The sequence below is a fragment of the Lontra canadensis genome, unplaced genomic scaffold (assembly GCF_010015895.1).
Source record: "Lontra canadensis isolate GAN:19392208 unplaced genomic scaffold, GSC_riverotter_1.0 scaffold53, whole genome shotgun sequence".
Lineage (NCBI taxonomy): Eukaryota > Metazoa > Chordata > Mammalia > Carnivora > Mustelidae > Lontra > Lontra canadensis.
The window spans coordinates 10035086-10053076 of record NW_022631047.1 but is presented as its reverse complement, the minus strand read 5'-3'; the positions used below and the strand labels follow the sequence as shown (position 1 = coordinate 10053076).

The 17991-nt window shown below is 44.1% G+C and overlaps 1 protein-coding gene across 2 annotated transcripts in view; it reads right to left on the bottom strand.

Moving 5' to 3' along the window:
* Nucleotides 1-2580, bottom strand: part of VWF (von Willebrand factor) — a 134310-nt gene extending 131730 nt beyond the window's left edge. Inside the window, exons 1-2 of one of the 2 annotated variants that reach the window (XM_032874808.1) lie at nt 2400-2580; nt 1170-1224 (exon numbers count right to left, since the gene is read on the bottom strand). In XM_032874808.1, the coding sequence (XP_032730699.1) occupies nt 1170-1224 (55 nt within the window). In that variant the 5' untranslated portion in view covers nt 2400-2580. Of the gene's footprint in view, nt 1-1169; nt 1225-2399 lie in introns of those variants that run through there. The other variant, XM_032874809.1, reaches the window with a different exon arrangement.
* Nucleotides 2581-17991: the final 15411 nt, after the last annotated feature.

Sequence of the window (17991 nt, the reverse complement as noted above, 5' to 3'; positions counted from 1 at the left end):
GAAGAAAAATACAAACAGGGTAAAATCACCTGTAACCAACATTCAACAGTAATTAGAGTCAACATTTCAGTTTTATCTTTCAGTTGTATTTCACAACATTTATACAATTAAAGATTTTTTACGAATTTGTGATCATCCTATACAAACTGTTTATAACATGTCTATTTCTTCAGGTATTATAAAGAATTTACCATACCATTGTGTATACTTGCAAAACATGATTTATAGTGACTATATTTTGCATCTGAATGTGTACAGTATAAGCCCCTACTATTAGGTTCTTAGCATTTTTTTTTATTCTTAACATATAAGTAGATTGTAATGAGCACCTTTATGCATTAATCTACTAGTATATTTTGAACAGTGTACATTGAAACAAATTAGCCTGTGTGTCCAACACACAGAATCTATGAAGCCTTAGCTCCTCTAGGACCATATGCTAACTCCCAGGAGACCCTCCTGCCACCTTCCCAGTGTGTGTGTGTGTGTGTGGTCAGATGGGGCAGTAGGAAATTTCTAGTTGCCTGGGTCCACTGGCACATGACCCACCTAGGAAGATGTAGAGGGTATGAAAAATGTACATTTCTTCCCCAGACTACACTGTGAGCAGCAGGCTGGATGTGAGGACAAGTCAAGGTCAGAAAACAGTCCCTCTTGCCATTCCCAGACTCGGTATCTCAGCAAGGGAAGAAAGGCAGTGTAATCCAGTGAAAGAGGTCTCCTGGGACCTAGGAGAACTAACCTCCGATCTCTGCTTTATGTGACTTTGGAGCATTTGTTTTTCCTCTCTGACCCTCAGTCCCTTTGTCTGTACTCTGAGAGGTTCAACTAGATGACCTCTGCAGTCTCTACCCAATTCTTGGATTCCTTCTTCCCCATCCTGCAACCCCACTGCAGAGGACTGTCCTGTGTGGCCCTTGTGCTTCTTAACTGTCCAATAAGACTGGCATTTGCAGGCACCTGCTCCTTGAGGAATACAGGTCAGGGGCACAGGGCTCTGAAGAAGCTTCACCAGAGGAATGAACTAGTGACTCCGGCAGGCCCAACACATGCCTAACACGGGCCTGGGCACACAGGTGAGCTCCAGACACACCTGCTGATTTCTCAAAGAGAGTTTTTCCAAATGACCCTGAGACAGGAGTAAAGAACGGAAGCAGTTTGATACCTACCTGGCAAGGTGAGGGCCAGAGCCAGCAGCACCCTCGCAAGTCTGGCAGGAATCATCTGCAGAGAGGCAGGAGAAATGATCACTGATCGCTGGCCTCACAGATAGCCACTGGTATGCACTACAGTCCATGTGCGAAGTGGGAAAAACATTTTTTTTTTTTAAAGCAAGAGAAAAGATTGATCCTCACTGACCCCTGTTTGCCTTGAACATGGAGTGCTGGTCTCCAAAAAAAAAAAAAAAGGTCCCAGCCAGGCCCAGGCCCAAGAGTAGCAATCACTGTGAGCCAGACCCCAGGCGCCCTTCTCCAAACAGCCGTCACAGAGCCCAGGCAGAGGACAAAAGCTCTGCCTCTGGTCCATATGCCCCCAGGACTGCCTGGCCTCTTGTTACCCCGCATTCCTGCACCAGCCAGCAGCTGACACGCACCTAATCCCCCCTGCCTCTCCATCCTTCCACACCCGACAGCAAACTGGGGAGAAAGAACTATTTAATGCTTCTGTTCCTACCACAGACCCCAGATGTCGAGAATGCTTGACAACCACATTTGCTGGTCCATCCCCAGCATGATAGCCTGAGCACCTGGCAGGGTGCCAGCCCTCAGGAGTTGCTCAGGCAATGAGCTGATGAATGGATAGCAGTCTAATAGCCCCAGGTCCGGGCAAGGCTCCCCATAGTGTGCTTCCCCCCAGAGAGAGACCATTGACTCTGGCCGCAGAGCGCACCCCAAACCCTCACAGCCTCTCTCCTCTTGAAAACGTTATTAAATAAGTACAGAACCTATCACCTGAGATTCGCTGGGGGTGACACCTTTCCTGCCCAGTGCCTCGTCCAACCCAGGAGAGACAAGCCCAATCTGTCATGCATCTGCAGGAGGGGCACTTCAACGTCTGCTAGAGCCACGTCTTGGTCTCAGAGCAGGTGACCCTCTACAAGGTCCCAACACTCAGGTACATCAAGCTGCTCCCAGAACACAGCCAGAGGTAAGCACAAAACTCACTCCAGGCTCGCCTCGTCGTATGTTACATGCAATAAAGTCAGGCGTGAACAGAGGCGGCCACAGGACTCCCTAGCGACAACGGAGAGCAGGCCATTGGATGGTCCCTGGCTTTGAGTCACCCTCCCAGCAAGCCCTTCTAGCCCCGGAACAGAGGACCTCCCCTCCCCCAGGGGCTGGGACTGGTCCTGATCTTCCTCCCTGAACTGATCCAGCCCTGCCCCCAAAAGACCAGACCTTTTCCTGCAAGCGGGGGTGCAGTTATCCCCAGGTCCGTTGGGAAGCTCAGCGTCGCACGACAGGTGCCGCCCGCCTAGGCCATGCTCCGGGGCAGCCGAGGCTTAAGGGACTGCTGCAGCTCTGGGCTGTCTTGCTGCTAAGTGACCCAGGGGCTGCACTACCACAGCCAGGGGGAGATAAAGGCCAAGTTGTGACGTCCACCAACCCCCCTCCCTTCCCACCACAATAGCGGAGAGCTGCCCCAGCAGGGGATTGGCCTCCTGTTAATTACCACAAGGGAACAATGAGCGGAAATGGTATTAGAAATACCTCCAAGCCGATAAGGCTTTGAAGAGTTCGGCGGGAGACCTCGGACAGCTGCCATAATGAGCTGCCTTCCCCTCCCCACACCCCCCTCACCCCAACCCTGGTCCTCCCTGCACGGAGGGCTCCACACAGACGTGATGACCAGGAATGCTGGCTGTCCCCCAGCAGGCTGGTCCAGGCCAGGGAAGAGTCCAGACCTGATGAACACAGCCTCTGGATCCGGCGGCCAAGGCCAGATGTCGGGGAAGTTTGGAAAAACACCTCGACCTGAGCCAAATCAGCCACTGTGTTTGGCGAAAGAAGAGAACGGATGCTTCCTGTCCACGTTAAGGTATGAATGATGCAGTCCTGGCCTGGACAAAAACAGGCCCTTTGAGTCGGGGCTAGCATTCACAGACTAGTTAGATGAAGGGCCTGCTCCCGAGCCCAGGCCTTTGTAAAATGATGGCCGGGGCCCTTTCATTCTCGTCCTCCCCCCACGGAGACTCTTCCTCCCGCTGCTGGTGACTGATACGTCCCTGACCTCATACACCACACACACACACACACACACACACACACACACACCACACACACACACCCAACACACAACACATACCCCACGTGCACATACACACAGCATACACACACATATCACATACACACACACCCCACATGCACATACACACACAATATATACCACATATACACATAGCACATACACACACCACACATGCACACCACCTACATAACACACACATAACACACACAACACATATACCACACGCATACCCACACATCACATACACACAACATATACTATCCATACCACACACACCACCACATGCACGTAAATGCACCATACACACACATCACACACCTGACACACAACACACATTCCACATGCACATACACATACCTAACACATACCACACACACACCACATATACCACACATGCACGCATACCATATACACATACAACACACACATACACCATATGCACACACACCACATACACACACAATATACAGATATACCCCACATGCACATACAAACACACACACCACATATACACATATCACATACGCACACATACACACACCACACCGCACATACACACATACACACCGCACATACACACATCCAACATCACACGCATACCACATATACTACCCACACCAGACAAGCACACACCGTATGCATATACACATCGTACACACCACACATATACACTCATACCACATACATACACACCATGCATGTACACCATATACATATGTATAGCACATACATATACACAGCAACACAGAGCACATACACACACCACATATGCATAACAGACACACACCATACACATACACACTATACACACACCATACCCATCATATCACACACACAGACATACACATACCACAAACCATATAACACCACACATACACGCACATATACCACATATACACAACACATGCACATATCACACACACAGCACACATAGAGCATACACATACTACACCATACAGACCACACACACCGCATACATTACAATATGCACACATCCCACATATACCACACATACACATACCCCACACATGCTATATATATACCACACCCGCATGCACCACACACAACACACATAACACACACACCACCCACACCATACAAACACCCACATAACACCACACACCACCATGTGTACATATACACACATACCACATACATATAATACACACACCACACACACACATCACACATGCATGTATGTACCACATACACACCACACACACATACCTCAGTCCTTCCTAATCTCCCATTTCTAAGAGCCAAATTCTCCAGATCATCTGCTAAACCTATTCCTGCTAAAACAGGTAGCTGATAAAAACAGGAGGAAGGTGACTCACTGTGGGATTCCAGACACCATGATGGGCAGACACAGACACATGTAGGTAAGGAGCCCACCTCACTGCTTCTCACGTATGATTCCCACTTGCCCTAAGACTCTGGGAGACCATTCTGTCCCCAACCTCCCCACTCCCCACACACATGCCTCATGCTCTACCACTCCTTCTACCACCCAGAAGAGGAGGTTGAATGTTCCTGAGGAAGAAAATGGTAGTAGAGGCAAGAATTCATAGGATAGAGCAGAAAAGGTACTGAAAGATTTCCACTTCCAGCTTGCTTTTTTTTTTTTTTACCAAATAACCTGAAAATCTGCCCACTATGAAATATCTTTAAATGCCATGTTAAGTATTACAAATACTTTTTAAATGCACAGCTGACATGGGAGGAAAATAATGGATATCTCCAAGGATCAAGGATCCCCAGAGCAGGAAGTGATGCCAGCCTACAGGTTTAGTGAGTTGGGTACCTTCCGGGCTTGAGGCTGAGCTCTGCAAGAATATGAAACAAGGCTTGCGCCTGACCCAGGCAGAGAGCTGGACAAGACCCTACGTAAGGTTGATATGTGAAGGGAAACCTTCCAAAAGGTGGACTAGGAAAAATTCCAGCCACCAACATAAATAAAAGGAGCTCGTCTATCTCCATCAGCTTTGTTGATGGAAAAATGAAGCCTTTCTCTAGAATTTGTAGCCACGGGTCCACACTCGGGCAGGTTTCAGGCTCAAATGGACATTGACACATGGTCCAGGAACTGCCAAGTTGAGAAGAGGACACAGAGGTTAGTCTTAGGTTAGTATCTGGGGCCCCTGGTAGAAGCAAATAATTGAAATCTATTTAAAAAGATAAACTTTCTTCCCCTGTCCCATGGGACATCCAGAGATAAAGCTCTTTCGAGGAGCAATTCAAAATCACAAATGTTAAAACATTTGAGAAAACAATCCACCATGTGCAAGAATAGTCAGTCACAACCCAAAGCAGGATTAGAGTCCCCCCAGGAACTTCAGATAATAAAATCATCAGGTAGAAATGGAAAAAATCCAAGTGTTTAAAAATATGGTGAGTGAAAGATCAGAAATTGAAAACAGAGGAATAAGACATGATGAGAAGAGAACAGGAAGACTTGAAAAAGAGCTTTAAGAAATGAGAATACATGATAAGTTCATTGAAAAATCCAAATACAAACAACAGACATTTCTGAAGGAAAAAAACTGCTGGAAGACAGAACTGAGAAAATTCTCCAAAGAGACAAGGAGATGAAAAAATGAGAGCCGGGCTAAGAAACATAATAGAATGAGACAATCCAAAGAGAAGCGCTGAGGGATTGCCCTTGTGCGCCACGCCTCAGCTTGAATGCCCCCCAGAAGCAGGCCCTGAGAATTTAAGTGTACATAATTTATCTGGGATAAACACATATTGGGAGCAGCCCCTTCATCTAACTAGTCTGTGAATGCTAGCCCCGATAAAGCAGGAAACACCAACAAGGAAGTGGGGACATATGGGGAAGGGAGACCCACCAACAGAAGATATTTATTAAACGGCCGCCACATGGGCACCTGAGGTAACTCTGTGAGGAAAATGTGGAGAAAGGCTGAGTCTCATGCTTAGAATTATCCCAGTCTTGGGTCAAGAAAGCAGAGGTATTTTTATAGTTACATGGGTCATCAGTTGTCATGAGCTGCTCCAGGGGGCACTAAGTCCTCCACACATCTGGCCCTCGGGCACAATGGTGCAGACACTGGCAGGCTAGAAGAAATACCTGAAGTTCTGAGGAATGTGGGAGAGGTACTGTAGCATCTCCTCTGCCTGATTAAGTTATCATTCAGAGTTCTCGGAAATTAGAGACATTTTTCAGAAAAATGACAGTGGGTTTAACAGTAAGAGACCTTTCTGGGAGAACTACTAAAGAGAGTACTTCAGGGAGAAGGAAATTAAACCCAGAAAGAAAATGCCAGAAGAAAAGGCAAAGAAACTGGTAAATACGGAGGTAAATATGAACAGGCAGCGATTGCATAAAACAGTAACAATAGCAATGATTAATTAGAGAGTTATAAAAAATAAGATAGAACCAAAATACCAGGTAGCAATAGCACCTCATATAGGGAGTGGGTGATGAGAGTAAAAGTGTATTAAGGTCCTCAAATTGCTCAGGAGAAAGAAAGGGATGATAACTGTAAGCTTGGTTAAGGCTACAATGCATACCAAAATTTTAAGAGCAGCTACTAAAAATAAAACTAAATGTAAGTTTTCCAAACCAATGAGGAAAAATAGGAAATAAAACTAAGTTGACCTAGCGGGCGGTGGGGAGACATGCCAAGAGCAGAGCAAACAGCATAAGTTAAGATAGCACAAAACATCCAAACACGGATAATCAGCAGTAAAAAGAAAGATTGTCATATTAGATTTCTTTCAAAAGAAACAAATGGTGCACAATCAAGCAACGTTCAAGAGAAAGACCTAAAACATAAAAAACACAGAGATTGCAAGGGAAAAAAGCAAAAATCAATGGTAACCAAGAGAAAACTGGCTATACTAGCATCAGACAAAATAGATCTAAGATAAAAATTTTACACATAAAGAGGATAAAAAGTTGGTAATAAGTTGAACACACCAGGAAGAAATAATTATAGATTCATGGGCACTTCATAATATAAGCTCCAAATGTATTTTTTTAATTACTGAATTATAAGGCAAAGTGAAAAAGCTTCAGGTAAAACTAAACAACATTCACTTATGGAAAACATGCAATCGAAAATATCTTAGTAAAGGGCACCTGGGTGGTGCAGTCCAGTAAGCCTCCAAATCTTGGTTTCAGCTCAAGTCATGATCTCAGGGTCATGAGATCAAGCCCAGCATTGGGATCCATGCTCAGTGTGGAGTCGGCTCGAGATTCTCTCTCTCTCTCTCTCTTTCTCTGCCCCTCCCACCCGTTTTCTCTCTCTAAAATAACAAACTTTAAAAAAAAAAAAATCTTAGTAACCTGCTAAAAGAAGGGAATGTTCTTGACCTAAGAAAGAGAGTAAACTTCACAATTATGGTAAATTATAAGCCACTTTTCCTTTAACAACTCGCAGACAAAGATGCCAAGTATCATCTCTGCTAGTCAACGTTGGAACAGACATTCAGGCTGGTACAGTAAAAGAACACAAGGCTATACATGACTTTGAAGGGAAAAAGCAAAAATAGTTATTATTTGAAGATGTGACTCTCTGCATTGAAAAATTCCAAGAATTCAGCAGCTTGCTAAAATAAGATGAATTTTCAAAACCTATTCTGTTCCTATGTAGTTATAAAATGTAATCTTTAAAATGATTCTACCAGTAAAACAATTACTGTAAGACACTTAAGAATGAATTCCGAGTTGGGAGAGAAAGAATTCCAGGGGTGCCTGGCCAGTTGGTAGAGTATGCGATTTTTTATGCAACTCTTGATCCTAAAGTCATGAGTTCAGGTCCCATGTTGGGTATAGAGATTACTAAAAATAAATACATAAACTTAAAAAATTGAAAGGAAACAAAAGTAAATAATGCCATAAATAAAAAGAGAGATATTGTTATTTAAAAAAAAAAAAAGAGAGAGAGAGAGAGAGGCACCTGAGTGGCTCAGTCTGTCAGACATCCAATCCTCGGTTTCATGAACTCATGAACTCGGAATTGTGGGATCAGGCCCCTCACGGGCTCCACGCTCAGTGTGGAGTCTGCTGGAGATTGTCTCCCTCTCCCTCTGCCCCTACCCCAACTCATTCTCACATGAGTGCACTCTCTCTCTCTCTCTCTCTCAAATAAATAAATAAAATCTTAAAAAAAAAAAAGTAAGCTCATAGATACAGAGAATAGATTGATGGTGGCCAGGGGCAAGAGGCGGGGTGGGCAAAATGGGTAAAAGGGGTCAAAAGATACAAACTTCCAGTTATAAAAATCAATCACTCAGAGGATATAATGTACAACATGGTGATATTAGTTAAGAATACTGTACTGGATATCTGAAAGTTGCTGAGAGGGAAGATCGTAAAAATTCTCATCATCAGAAAAAAAATTTATAACTATGGACGGTGTCAGGGTTAACTAGACTTATTGTGGTGATCATTTCGTAATATATACAAATATCAAATCATTATACTGTGTGCCTGGAACTAATACAATTTTACATGTGAATTATATCTCAATTCTTTTAAAGTAAAACAAACAAACAAAAAACAAACAAACACACAAAAAAAATGGGTGAACAACCCAGGGGCACTCAGTAAGTAATACAGAAAGACAATTCACAGAAAAGGAAGAAACCCATTTGGCTAGTAAACATATGAAAAACCATTCAACCCCACTGGTCATCAGGAAAATCCAAAATAATACCGCAATTAGTTATCTACCCATCAGATTGGCAAGGATGTGGGGCTACTGGAACTCCCATTTGCTGTGGTTAGGACAAATGGTGTATCACTTTGGAGCAAAATGTGGGAATAGCTATTATATTTAAAGATGCTCTTCCCCGTGACCCAGCAATTATAGTCCTAGACATATCCCCTTTCATCCACGTGCACAAAGCAACTTGCCCAGAAGGCTTCCTTGCATCAGTGAACGTGGTCACAAAAATGTGTAAACAACCTACATATACTTCAATAGCATGAATAAATAAATTGTGGTACAGTCATTCAATGAGATGCCAAACAGCAGTTAAAACATTATCAGGACAGGGGCGCCTGGGTGGCTCAGTGGGTTAGGCCGCTGCCTTCGGCTCAGGTCATGATCTCAGGGTCCTGGGATCGAGTCCCGCATCGGGCTCTCTGCTCAGTGGGGAGCCTGCTTCCCTCTCACTCTCTCTGCCTGCCTCTCTGCCTACTTGTGATCGCTCTCTGTCAAATAAATAAATAAAATCTTTAAAAAAAAAAAAAAAAACATTATCAGGACAGGGACGCCTGGGTGGCTCAGTTGGTTGGACAACTGCCTTCGGCTCAGGTCATGATCCCGGAGTCCCAGGATCGAGTCCCTCATCGGGCTCCCAGCTCCATGGGGAGTCCGCTTCTCCCTCTGACCTTCTCCTCACTCATGCTCTCTCTCACTGCCTCTCTCTCAAATAAATAAATAAAATCTTTAAAAAAAACAAAACAAAAAAAAAAACATTATCAGGACACCTGGGTGGCTCAGTCACTTAAGCCACTGACTCTTGATCTCACCTCTGGTCTTAATCTTAGGGTCGTGAGTTCAAGCCCTGTATTGGGGGTCCACACTGGGTGTGGAGCCTACTTAAAAAAAAAAAAATTACATGTACTACATATACCAACTTAGATAAATCCCCAAAATAATAGTGAGCAGGAAATTAAAGCAAGTATCTCTACAGTGTGATAGTATTTATGTAAAGTTAAAGACCGTGTAAAATAAAACCGCATACTATTTCTTACAAATATGTTTAGTTGCCATAAAGTACACATACACGTGCTTGGTGTAATAACCAGTAAATTCAGGGTAGTGGCTGCCTTTAGGGTGGAACGAGGAAGGTGAGATCCAGAGAGCAGTACACAAAGGGATACTCCTCTTTTATATGTTTTATTTATCTAATCATTTCAAAAATATGAAGCAAACACGGAAACAGGTTGAGATGGGACCGAGCTGACTGCATTATCTATGTATCTAATCTACTAGAGTATCCTCTCTGGTTTTCTGTATGCTTGAAATTTTCATTGAAAAGATAAAGCCCCCCCCTCCCCGGCCAAAAAAGAAAAAAAAGGAAGGTCTGAAGCCAGGGACCTTGGCATGTGGCTTTGCCCTTACAAGCAGCAGAATGACTAGCATTCTTGCACACCCGTTTTTGCACACATGGCCTATTGCCTTAAAACAAATTCCTAGCAGTAAAAAAAAAAAAAAAAAAAAATCACTGAGTCAAAGGCACAAAAATTGTTAAGACTTTTATATATTCTGCCAAGAATTATACCAATTTAAGCTTCCAAAGCATTTTGTGACTATTACAAACTGAATGACTGTGTCCCCCAAAATTCACATGTTGAAGTCCTTCCCCCTTGATGGGATGGGATTAGGAGGTGGGCTTTTCACAAGTAATTAGGGTTAGATGAGGTCGTGTGGCTGGGGCCTGTGATAGCATTAGTGCCCTTAGGAGAAGAGGAAGAGACACAGAGTTTTCTCTCTCTGTGTCATATGCGGACACAGGGAGAAGACAACAGTCTGCAAGGGAGGAAGCAGACCCTCACCAAAATCTGAATCTGCTGGCAGCCTGATCTTGAACTTCTAGCCTCCAGAACTGTGAGAAATAAATGTCTGTTGGTAAGACCACCCAGTCTGGTATTTTGTTATAGCGAAACGCCATTAAAAAGTCAGCTGCCTGGAGCGCCTGGGTAGCTTAGTCCGTCAAGCATCTGACTCTTAATTTTAGCTCAGGTCATGATCTCAGGGTCGTAAGATGGAGCCCTGTGTTGGGCTTTGTGCTCAGCAGGGAGTCTGCTTGGGGATTCTCTGTCTCTCCCTCTCTCCCTCTCCCTCTGTCCTTCCCCAACCCACTCTCACTTTTGCATGCTCCCTCTCTCTCTCATTCAAATGAATAAATAAATAAATAAATAAATAAATAAATAAATAGCATCTTTTTTTTTTTTTTTAATAGTCAGTAGCCTGAGCTAAGACAATTCTTTTTTATTATTTGGTAATTTAAGTGGTAAAAGACTGGTATAAGATTATTGTTTTGAAATGATTCCTTTAATTACAGAGAAATAGTTTCTAAAATTCTCCATTTGTGGGACGCCTGGGTGGCTCAGTGGGTTGAGCCTCTGCCTTCAGCTCAGGTCATGATCTCAGGGTCCTGGGATCGAGCCCCACATCAGGTTGTCTGCTCAGCCGGGAGCCTGCTTCCCCCCTCTCTCTTCCTGCCTCTCTGCCTACTTGTGATCTCTCTCTCTCTCTCTCTCTCTCTCTGTCAAATAAATAAATAAATAAATAATCTTTTAAAAAAATAAAATAAAATTCTCCATTTGTATTTCTGCCTTTGTGAAATTCTCGCTTGTGTTTTTAGCTCATTTTCCACTGAGATGTTTGTCTTCTCTTGCTGATTTATTTAAGCTCTCTGTAGATAAAGAATATTATTCTTTTTTCCTCACGTTAATATGCAAATGTTTTTCTCAGTTCTCCATGTACCTTTAATCTTTATTTATGGTGGAGATTCTTATGTACAAGAGTCTGGGGACTTGTTTCATGTTTTTTTGGTGGGGGAAGGGGCGCTAGGTAACACAGGCCCAAAGTAAAAGTACAAAACACAGTGTTCGAAAGGATGCACAGCAAAAAGTCAAACCTCCCTCCCTGCCAGGTGGATGACAATTGTCCCAGTTTGCTGTGACCTGAGGGACGCTTGGGGGTGTGGGATTTTCATTACTAAAAATGGGACAGTTCTCAGCAAACTGGAACAGTTGGTTACCCTACTGGCCTCCTAGTTTCCTTCCCAGAGACAATACTGGTGCCAGTGTCTTGGGTAGCCAAGAAATCCTAGAAGTGTTACAGAAGTTGTAAATATTTATCTCCCAATCTGTGGTGGGACTATAATCTTAGTCCCCAAACTCCCATGTAGAAGATATGCCACATCATATTGTTTTCTTTCAATCAAATAAAATGCAACTTTCTTTACAGGCAGGGTGACCCAAGAGCCCAGGGCATGCCATGAGCTCAGGAAGCAAGGTCAAGGTTCTCAGATCTTAGCCCATCCCCTTGCACTTCCTCCTTCCCAAGTCCACACAACTCCCTTAAAGACCAGCAGCTCACCAACTCCCAGACCCTGTTGGCATGACCACCAGCTGTCCAGACTGCTGCTTCAACTCCATCCTGATCCCCAGGAAGGTGCGGGCAAGGCAGGAGCAGCCAAAATTCAGGGACACCATCAGGGAAAGGCAGCGGAGTAAGCTCCGAGCCCCTACCTCATCCTTTCTGTAGGGCCCTCCTTCTGGGGCCTTGTGCCCCCACAGTCGGTGTGCTTAACTGCCTCCTGCCCACCCTGGCACCACTGTGCACCCCAAAATGTCTGCTCCTACCCACCGGCATCACTTCCTCCTGTGCTCAGCTCACTCGGTTCCACCGTCCAAAAGAACTTCCTCTTCTCCCACTCCAGCCTGCGATCGTCCTTCCATGTCCCTCCCCTGGAGAGAAAGATCGGTCATCTGGTGGACACCTTCCAAGCGCAGACACTGCTCCGTGCTTTACTTAGCCCTCCTGTGTCCGTTTTTTGGGGTTGCAGTGACAATTTGTCACCAACTACATGGCTTGGAACAACAGAAATGGCTTCTTTCACAGTTCTGTCGAAGGCTGAAGTCAAGGTCTCCACGGGGCCACCTTCCTCCCGAAGGTCTCAGAGAGAGAACTTCCTCATCTCTTGCAGCTTCTGGTGGTTCCAGACATTCCTTTCTTTCTAACCGCCTCACTCCAAGGTCTGCCTGTTGCACGGGCCTTCCACTCTTTTTTCTGAAGGCCTCCCCTGTGAGTCTCTTACAAGGACTCTTGTCATGGAGACTAGGGCCCACCTGAGTAATCTAGAACGATCTTATCTTGGGATCCCTAGCTTACAACTTTTCCTTTTTCTTTTTTTTTTTTTTTTAAGATTTTTATTTTTAAGCTGTCTCTATGCCCAACGTGGGGCTCGAACCCACAACCCCTAAAGCAAGAGTCAACTGAGCCAGTCCGGCGCCCTGACCCTTTTCCTATAAAAGGTCACATTTACAGGTTCCAGGAGTGAGAATGTGGACATATCTTTTGGGGAGCACTACAACCCACCACACCTCCTAAAAACCATTCATCTTACCAAGGAGGATGCTAGGGCTCACACAAGCTCAGTAACTTGCAAAGAATTATGCTGTTTGGGGCATCTGAACCCACTTCCATCTGATGCCAAGTCCTTCTTTCTTCCGCTGCACCTGTCAATCTTCCAGGAGCTAATTTACCTTTCCTCCCTCCCTCATCCCCCACTTTCCTGACTAGAAACCACTTTCTTGCCTTTGAACCACCCTGACATCTCTACTGGGACTCTTCCGGCTGTGCATTTTCTTGTTCAAGCCTTATCTCCTCCAGTCTTTGCTCTCCTAGAACAAGGACCATGCCTAACGCAACTCTGTATCTTCTAGAGCACTTGGCATGGAGCGTGTCATGGAGCCAGTGCCCCATAAATGTTTGTTGAACTCCCCATTGTGTTTAATTAGCATATAATATTGAAACATAGCTTGAGGGCTGGAACTGCAGACAGTTACTGAGTATCTGAGGAAGATCTTGAGCTGCTCTCCAGTTTAACACAGAAATTAAAAGGGGGGAAAAGGGCACTTGCCACTGTGGTCGGAGGAAATTACACCAGGAGAGTCACAGGATTGCTCTGCGACGGGACAGTGACATCAGACTAGGGTCATGCCCTCATCTGGCATTCTGTGGCCATAACTAGCATAATACTTGGCACTTCCTGTCTCTAAATGACCCTGGTACTTCTATTTTATCAGAGTATGACACTCTTGCCTGGAACACGAAGGCTATTTTCTCTACAGGGGCAGGTAGATGAATGCCGCTGGGACTCCCTGTCTGCCACACGGAGGGCCCGTGAACTGCACTGGTGGGGAGGGGAGGCTGCTGGAGGCAGAGGGACACCGGGAGCTGCTGCAGCAGGCTGCAGAGCACTCAGCATCCCCCCTCCGACCCTGACCTCTGACTCCACTGAGAATACCTAGAATTGGGCCGTTCTCTGTTACCTAAGGAAATCCCAAGTCAGAGGCCAAGCCACCAAGTTTCACATTTGACAGTACAAGCCCAGGGATTTTAATAGGTATTTTACATAGTAAAAGCAACTGGACTGTTAATACATTTAAAAATTGTCCAGGGAGGCATTTCTGAGTTAATATTTCCACTGATGTGGTTGATTTCCCTGGGATTCTAGAAAGTTCTCTGTGTTTAAAAGCACATTATTTGAAAGGAAAGTTCTAGACATGAGCCAATGGCCCTGAGCCACATGAGTGTTTAAGACACATTTGTATATAGTGTGGGGGTCTAATCACAAGGGCCTGATGTTTCAACAGCCCAGAGCACATCCCTCTGCCTTCCTGTGTGACCTCTCCTTCCTCTGTTCTCATATTCCCAAGATATCTGTTGGCAATTTTTGTACTTTTTTCTAAAACGTAATGTGTTGATGTCTTATCTCCCTAATTAGACCATCAGTTCCATGACAACAGGAATGGAATTTGGAAATCAGCCTGCCCTCCCAGACTCCACCCCACCTCCAAACACAGGAGTAAAAGCGACCCTCCAGGTCTGGTTCCAGTCACCCAGTCTTGCTTCCTGGCTGCCTGCCATAGGGTGTGGTGTGGTATGTGGGATGCTTGGGGGATCCCTCTCCAGCGGCACTCCCGAGGGCAAAGAGCAGCCCCAGACAGAGCCTTACACCATAGGGATGATATTCTTCTCCCAGAGGTTGCTCTGTAGCAATTTCTTAAATAAAAATACAGGAGGTGTGCTAAGAGCTTACAGACCGTGCTGGAGAGCCAAAGGAAAGAGCACTCACCTTCATCCAGGACGATTGCCAGCGGAGGCCAACATCTTCCCTAGCAGGAAGGGATGGAGTGTGAACTGACCTGCGTAGGGAGGGTAGAGTGATATTTTAACAACTTTAATCACTTCTTTATTATTACAAGTCTCCTCTGGTTCTTGTAGGAAAAAAAGGATAGACCAAAAAAACAAGAAAATAAAAATTGCCCATAATCCTTTGCAACCATGTGGATGGAACTAGAGGGTCTTATGCTAAGCAAAATAAGTCAATCAGAGAAAGACCAGTACCATATGATGTCACTCATATGTGGAATTTAAGAAACGAAAGAGATGAACATAAGGGACAGGAAGGAAAAATAAAATAAGTATGAAATCAGAGAGGGAGACATACTATAAGAGACTCTTAACTCTAGGAAACAAACTGAGGGTTGCTGGAGGGGAAGGAGGTGGGGGATGGGCATTAAGGAAGCCACATGATGGAATGAGCACCGGGTGTCAAATACAACTGATGAATAGTGCACTACATTCTATCTCCAAAACCAATAATACACTATATGTTAATTAAATTGAATTTAAATAAAAACTTTTTTAAAAAATTGTGCATAATTCTACTATACAGAAGCAACCATCGACAAGAGTTTAGCATGTTACTTTCCTTTTTTTAAATATATATTTTAATATTTATTTTTATTTTATTTATTTTCCATTTTATATATTATATATTAATATAAATATATTTTATCTATTTTATATAATATTTTGTATTTATATTTTAAATATTATATATATAATTTAAAAATAAAATTTTTTCATACAGAGAGTCTTATCATCTGGCTTTTTCCTTTTGAATATATCATAAATATTCAATTCATTTACAGTTTAGGAAGTTTTTTTGCTTGTGTTCACTGAATAATGTTTCACTTCCCTTCCACAACTTATGTAAGCAATTCCATATTGTTGGTTATCTATTTAGGTTGGTCCTAGTTTTTATTAACAACGCTGCAGTGAGTGAAGAATTTTGAAGTTGTAGCTATACACTACCCTCAGGATTATTTCCATTGTATGAAATTCCCGTGGAATTTCTGGGTCAGTGGTAATCTGTATTTTAAGGTCTTTGATGATAAAGCCAAACAGGACTTTGATAGGTGAAAATGAGGGAAATGGGCATCTCGGATGCACAGAAAGAAGTAAAAGCACAGAACCAGAATTGCTCTATGCATGTTAAAATAAATAAATGACTAAATGGGCTGATAATCAAAGCAAGTAAAGATGACTAGTAGGAGATAAGATGAGAAAAAGTGGGAACAATCTGTTGAGAACCCAAGCCAAGGTAAAGGGTTTGTGTTTATCTTATAGACTCTGGGTGAGACACTGCAGCTGCAGTGGACATGGATTAGTAGAGGAGCCAGACAAACAGAGACTGGTCAGGTGGCCGATGGAATCTTCTAGAAGATGCACAATGAGAGCCTAAAGGGGATCCCAGGTCTTGAGCAGATACAGCCAGCCACCTAATGGCAATATAGATATGGCCCAAAGGTGTCCTCATCCTAATCCCCAAACCCTGTGAATGTCATCTTATATGGCAAAAGGGACCTTGCAGATGTGATTAAGTTAAAGATTCTGAGATGTGGAGATGATCCCAGATTGCCCAGTGAGCCCAAGCCAATCGCAAGCATTCTTACGGGAGGAGGCAATAGGGTCAGAGTCAGGGAAGGAGATGCGATCGCAAAAGCAGAGCTTGGAGTGGTAGGGGGCCACAGACCAAGGAACGTGGGTAGACTCTGGAAGCCCAAAAAGGCAAGGAACAGATTCTCCCCTAGAACCTACAAAAGGAACACAGCTGTGCTGTCTCCTTGACTTTGACCCATTTCAGACTTCTGACTTCCAGAGCTGTAAGATAAAGATTTGTGTTGTTTTAAGCCACTAGGTTTGTAACAATGTGTTCCAGCAGCAAGAGGAGACTAGGGTGGAGACCACATGCTGCTCAGCCCCCCTCTCACAGAGCAGCCTTGCTCAATTAGTGTCGAGAGGACAGTAAGTGCTATGAGGCTCAAAGAAGAGGGACCCCTGAAGGATGAATTGATGCGAACAGAGAATAGCACACATGGGAAAGTGTGATGGTGGGAGACACTTTGGGCAATGTTGCCCAGAGGCAGGGGGATGCAGGAGTCGACCCCTGCCTACCTGCAGAGTAAATTCTCCTGAGCATAACTAATACAAATACAAAAGAACCTCAAAAGAGGAAAGACGTCCTGTCCTAGCAGGGCTCATATTTGCCTTTCTTCCTACATTTGGAGCATCTCTTCTCCTATGCAAACTCTACAGGTAAGAGAACTTTCTCCAGAGTCCACTACAAATGAACAAACACACCAGATTTTTCAAGTCAGGCTCCCAGCTACCAGCATATACAGCTCGCACCTGAAGGGAAGCCATCCTCCTCCACTTCCTTTCTCCCAGGGACATCTGTAGGCAAAATAGTATGCTCACTTCCTTCCTCCACAGGCATCATCATGGTGATGACAAATCTGTGGTACAAGTTCTAAAGAATGGCACAACTTCAGACCAATCCTCTCGTGTTCTTGGTAACTATGACACCACACTGTTATTGCCATAGAGTTAGAGAGTGTCAAAGCACTACATCTGGTGGAGTTTCTGGTTCCAGCAGCACAGAATTCTTGAACCCAGATCCACTATCCCAGGCCCTGGGGTTCTCATTTGGCAGACAAAAAATTACGCCAACTCTAAACTTGTATGCATCTCATAAAATAGCTTAAAAATACATAAGTCACTAAGTCAACTTCAAAGTCTTTCTCAATTATCTATGGGTGAAACTGGTTAAGTCGGCATTTTTTTAAACAGTTGTTAAGCACACTAATTTGCACTCCTGGACATTTATGCAGAAGAAATG